This window comes from Laetiporus sulphureus, assembly GCF_001632365.1.
Source record: "Laetiporus sulphureus 93-53 unplaced genomic scaffold LAESUscaffold_9, whole genome shotgun sequence".
Lineage (NCBI taxonomy): Eukaryota > Fungi > Basidiomycota > Agaricomycetes > Polyporales > Laetiporaceae > Laetiporus > Laetiporus sulphureus.
Window position 1 is genome coordinate 257,502 of NW_024468518.1, and position 4,658 is coordinate 262,159.

At 48.0% G+C, this 4,658-nt stretch overlaps 2 protein-coding genes across 2 annotated transcripts; both read right to left on the minus strand.

Annotated features, from left to right (window-relative positions):
• Nucleotides 1-1,335: 1,335 nt before the first annotated feature.
• LAESUDRAFT_647910 (uncharacterized protein) lies at nucleotides 1,336-1,653 on the minus strand (the record flags this gene model as incomplete). Its single annotated transcript, XM_040904078.1, has 2 exons — nucleotides 1,336-1,427; nucleotides 1,491-1,653. Coding segments are annotated over 2 exons (255 nt in total), but the record flags the coding sequence as incomplete, so codon positions are not given.
• Nucleotides 1,654-2,315: 662 nt separating this feature from the next.
• LAESUDRAFT_803484 (uncharacterized protein) lies at nucleotides 2,316-2,874 on the minus strand (the record flags this gene model as incomplete). The annotated part of the gene is made up of 1 exon (XM_040914021.1): nucleotides 2,316-2,874. The coding sequence occupies exon 1, from the start codon at nucleotides 2,670-2,672 to the stop codon at nucleotides 2,316-2,318; it is 357 nt and encodes a 118-aa protein (XP_040766643.1). The 5' UTR covers nucleotides 2,673-2,874.
• Nucleotides 2,875-4,658: the final 1,784 nt, after the last annotated feature.

The following is a 4,658-nucleotide window of genomic DNA, read 5'->3' on the forward strand; positions in this document are numbered from 1 at the left end:
GTCCTCTCCCAGTTGTTCGAGTACTGCCCCAGTTGCATAGTCTGAGGAATCAGTTTCCAGACAGTATGGAGCAGTGTCATTGGGGAGTTGTAGTATCGGGGCTGATGTAAATGCCGTTTTGAGTGCACTGAAGGCTTGGTCTTGCTCTTCCTTCCATTGCCAAGGCACGTCCTTACAGGTGAGAAGCGTTAAAGGTTGTGCGAGTTTCGCAAAGTCCTTTATGAATCGCCTGTAGAAATTCGTGAATCCTAAAAAGGCCTGTACTTGTTTGACCTTAGTAGGTGCTGGCCAGCCAAGGACACCTTCGACTTTAGCAGGGTCCATCTGTATTGAGTTCTTGCTGATAATCATTCCAAGATACTTGATTGAGGACTGTTCAAAAAAGCATTTCTCCAGTTTGGCATACAAATTGTTGTCCCAGAGGCGCTGTAGAACTGCATTCACTAGTCATCGGTGTTCATCGAGATCATCCGTAAAGATGAGGATGTCGTCTAGGTAGATTACTACCTTTCCAGTGCAAATCAGGTCCTCCAGGACTGTATTCATTATTGTCTGGAAGGTACTAGGAGCGTTGCAGAAACCGAAGTACATTACTGTGGATTCAAAGAGGCCGCGATGCATAATGAAGGCAGCTTTTTCCTCGTCTCCCTCCCTAATCCTTATGTTGTTGAAACCCCACCTCAGGTCAAGCTTTGTAAATATGCTAGCTTGTGAGAGTCTGTCGATGAGGTCCGAAATGTGTGGGATTGGAAACTTGTTCTTCTTTGTTACTGCGTTGAGGTTTCTGTAGTCTTGTACTAGCCTCAGTGACCTGTCTTTCTTTTTGACGAAGAAAACGGGTGCTGCTGTCGGACTCCGTGATCTCTTGATGTATCCTTTGGCCAACTCTTGGTCTATCCACGTGTCGAGCAAATTCCTTTCCTGTAGGTTCATAGGATATAACTTTGCTGGGCATGGTAACGATGCCTCTGGAACAAGTTTGATGGGATGATCATAGGGCTTTCTTGTGGGCATTCATTTCGACTGCTTCTTGGAGAACACATCGCCATACTCGTGAAAGTGTTTGGGGACATAGGCTGACCAGTAGTCTTTGTCCTGTTCTCCTTTTTGCGGCGCTCTATCCTGATTCCTCTTGGTGTCAAGACCCATGATAAGTGACACTACGGTCTGCACGTCAGGGTCTTCTGATAATGACACCCATCTAATGAAGCTGTCCATGTCGTTCCAGTTGTCACCTAATTCCTGGAAACCGACAAACTCCATCAGGTCTTCGATGTGGGGGATGTTTGTGTCTTCCAGGTCCTCCTCCTGGACTGCTACCTGTGAGGGTGCACATCATTGTGGGCACTGGGTGAACTCGATATTAAGCCTTTCCCAATCCATCTCGGGATTATGCTCCTTGAGGAAGCTCATACCTAGTATAACATCTTTGTGTCCTATGTCGGTGACAAGAAGGCTCTGTCTACTTGTATGATTTCTGATGGTTATACTTAGAAGAACCCTTTTCTTAATGGTTTCACCCTTGTTGTGAGATGCATCTGCGTTATAAACCCTGATCTCTTTCTCGAGAAAGATCGTAGCAAGATTTAACCGATCAACCAGCCATGGGTTGATGTAACAAGAATATGCTCCTGAGTCGAGGAGCGCCTCAGTCTGGACTTCCCTTTCTCCCTGTTTGAGGTGAACAGGTAAATCGATCACATGTTTTGATGAACCAGTTGATGCAATATATAAAAAATCTGAAATTGGTACATGCGAGATCGAGTAGGTACTGTTACATTGTCTATGGGAACTCTGGCCAGACCTCAGAGAACCCGCCAAAGAAAATCCTCATCATTCTCCACCTCCGTGATCCTAGCTGCTTTGACAGCTGATTCCGGTTCTGCCTCCTGATCTTTTCCCTTCACGTCGTAGCTGGCGAGGAATGCACGAACTGCTTCCTCCCTTGCCTTGCCATCATCGGAACTGCTTGATGCCGCTGGTGTCGATACTGCCCTTGTTACTTGTCCCCGCCTAGGCATCTCTAGCTTGCCTTTGTATTTGGGGTCGGGGAATCTCTGCTTGAATATGAAGGGATGTTTTCCACATCGTACACAGAGCTTTCTCTCCAGCCAGCCTTCTTGTTCCTTGTTAAGTTGGGACACATGGTCCACGTCCATGGTGTTGGGATCCTTTTGGACTCTTGGTGGTTGTGATGATGGTGTCATTGCCGTTCCGCGCTGTCGTGCCTTGTCAGCCCTGAACTTCGATTTGAGTTATAGGCAGAGGTCGAGATACTCGGCCCATGTGATAGGATTGGGGATCCCTAGGCTGTTTCAAGTGACCATTGCCTGTCGTACGTCCTTGCTACAATGTTCCGCGATGTAACCGATGAGCGCAGTGTGCCCTAAGTTGGTCTTAGTGGCCCATTGACAGAATTGTTCTGCGAAGGAGACCATTGTAGGGTAGGTCTTCGCGCAGATCTCCTTCAAGTGTTGTTGCGCGTCCTTGTCTGGGTCGAGTGTCCTGTAGTTCACCTTGAGCATGTCGACGAAGTCTTCCCAAGTACCAAGTGCCTGCCATGCTGCTGCCTTTGTTGCGTATTCGGACATATATGTGAAAGCACCTCCTTCTAGGTGCAGCAGGGCCATGGTAATCTTATGCTCATCATCGTTGATCTCGTTCCATCGCATCCATATGCTGAGTTGTTGGAGCCAGTCCTCCAGACTTCCTTTGCCCGAGTAGTGTGAAGGTTCGGCGATTTTGATGCGAGGGTGTTATGATTGGACCGTGCCGGATGTATGACCTTGCGTCGTTGCAACGCCGCTTGCTTTGAGTGAAGCTAACTCATGGCACAGCTTGGTGTTCTCACTGGCTACTTCCATCATTCTTTTCCCCATGTCCAGCATTGCTCCCTGCGTGCCTGCAAGTTCATCGTTGAGGACCACCATGTGTGCATCCTGGGCCTTGATTCTGTCCGAGAGTTTCTCGTTCTCGGACTTGAGTACTGCCTCCTTCAGTCGTCGCTCTGTTTGAGCTGATGCAATTGAGGCCTCAAGAATCCTCTTGTGCTCATACATCTTGTCTTCAAGCACATTGTACATTTTCTTGAGTTCATTATCGACCAGAGACTTCATGACAATGATTACCCATTCGCGAATGTTGTCGGGTACTTCGCTGGGTGCAGACTGTCTGATAGCCTCTTCGAGATGCTCGTATTGTTGTCCGTCATATGATCATGCAGGGGGGATGTATGCCGGGAGGAGTGATGGAGTCGGGGATGATTGTCCTCCGATTTGTGACGCAGAGTCTTGTGGAGCTAACTCTGGAGATGCTTGTCGTGACGCACGAGGTGTGCTCCCATCGTGTGCCTCAATGTTTGGACGCATTATGTCCTGCATACATTGTGCAAATGTAGACATTTGTGCGCGTCCTGATTCCGACATTATAGGTACAGATATAACTAATTGAAAATAAAGCCTAGGTACTTCTTGTCCTTGACTTTGCACAGCCCTTTAACGATCTCGTTCAACCTCTGTTGCTTTCCTATCTCCTTGAAATTGATCCTGCCTATCTCCAGGCAGCACGTGTTGATGACCTATTTCTCGACGAACATATATTCGTGAGTTCCTGTGTAAAGGTCTGCGCAGACCTTGTCTAACTCCGATGCAAGGAGTTGTATCTTCTTTCGTCTATCCTGGTCGATCCTTTCCCAAAATGCTCCTAATATCAGCTGCAACCTGAAGCGGGTAGCAGATACCTGCTTTTGTAGGGTTTCAATGTGGGGCGTTGATCTGACTCTGGATGGAAGTGGTCAAATGGGCCGTGCGCTGATTTTTATAAAGTCTGGAATGGGTCGTACTGGCTGTGGGGCAATGATAACAGGAGGGATGGTGTTACTGGTTATGATTTCGGGTCGCGTCCTGGGCTTGCATCTGCCTGTGGTAAGGCATCTGGCTCTGAGCTTGTAGCGTTCAAGTGGTGGGGTGTGACTGCGTTCGCGGCAAATGAGGCCTTGAACTTTAATGTGCATAGTGTCCAGTACCCTGGCCACTGCATGCTGCCTGTCTGTGGACGAAGTTCCTAGTGATGCTATGGTAAGGAGTCTCCCTCACTCCTTGTTTGTAAGGCGACGCTTGTTGCCAGCTTGAGGATCTTCTGCCTTGCGCTTTGCTGCCTTGGGCTGCTCAGTGTCTTGCAGAGGCTCACGCCTGGTAGAGGTCGAGTTGGAAGATGTGGAGAAAAAACCGCGCGCTACGGCTGAAACTGCTTGCACTGAAAATATGCAGCTGCTTGTGTTAAACACTAAGCAGGGGCATGAAAAATGTCAGATTGTTTCTAATGTCACAGCGACGCTGGACAAGAGATCAAAGAGACTAAAAAGGACAGGTTATGTGGAACGTGCCGTCCTGATCCCCCAAATCTCAAAGGAGGCTTGAGAGCCTTAACACTCACTGGTAGCTCAGCAAGCATCTGGAAAATGTGATAGAAAATATAATGGAGCTGGTGAGGCTCAGTAGTCGACTGGGTAGTAGACGAGGAGAAACAATCTGAGGTTTCATCCTCTACATGCTGGTCTTATATACATGTACAGCGGGCTATCTTACCTAAGCTACCTATCTACGGGTATAAGCTAATGGCCATACATGAAACAATAGGATGTCCAGATGTAGAACAAT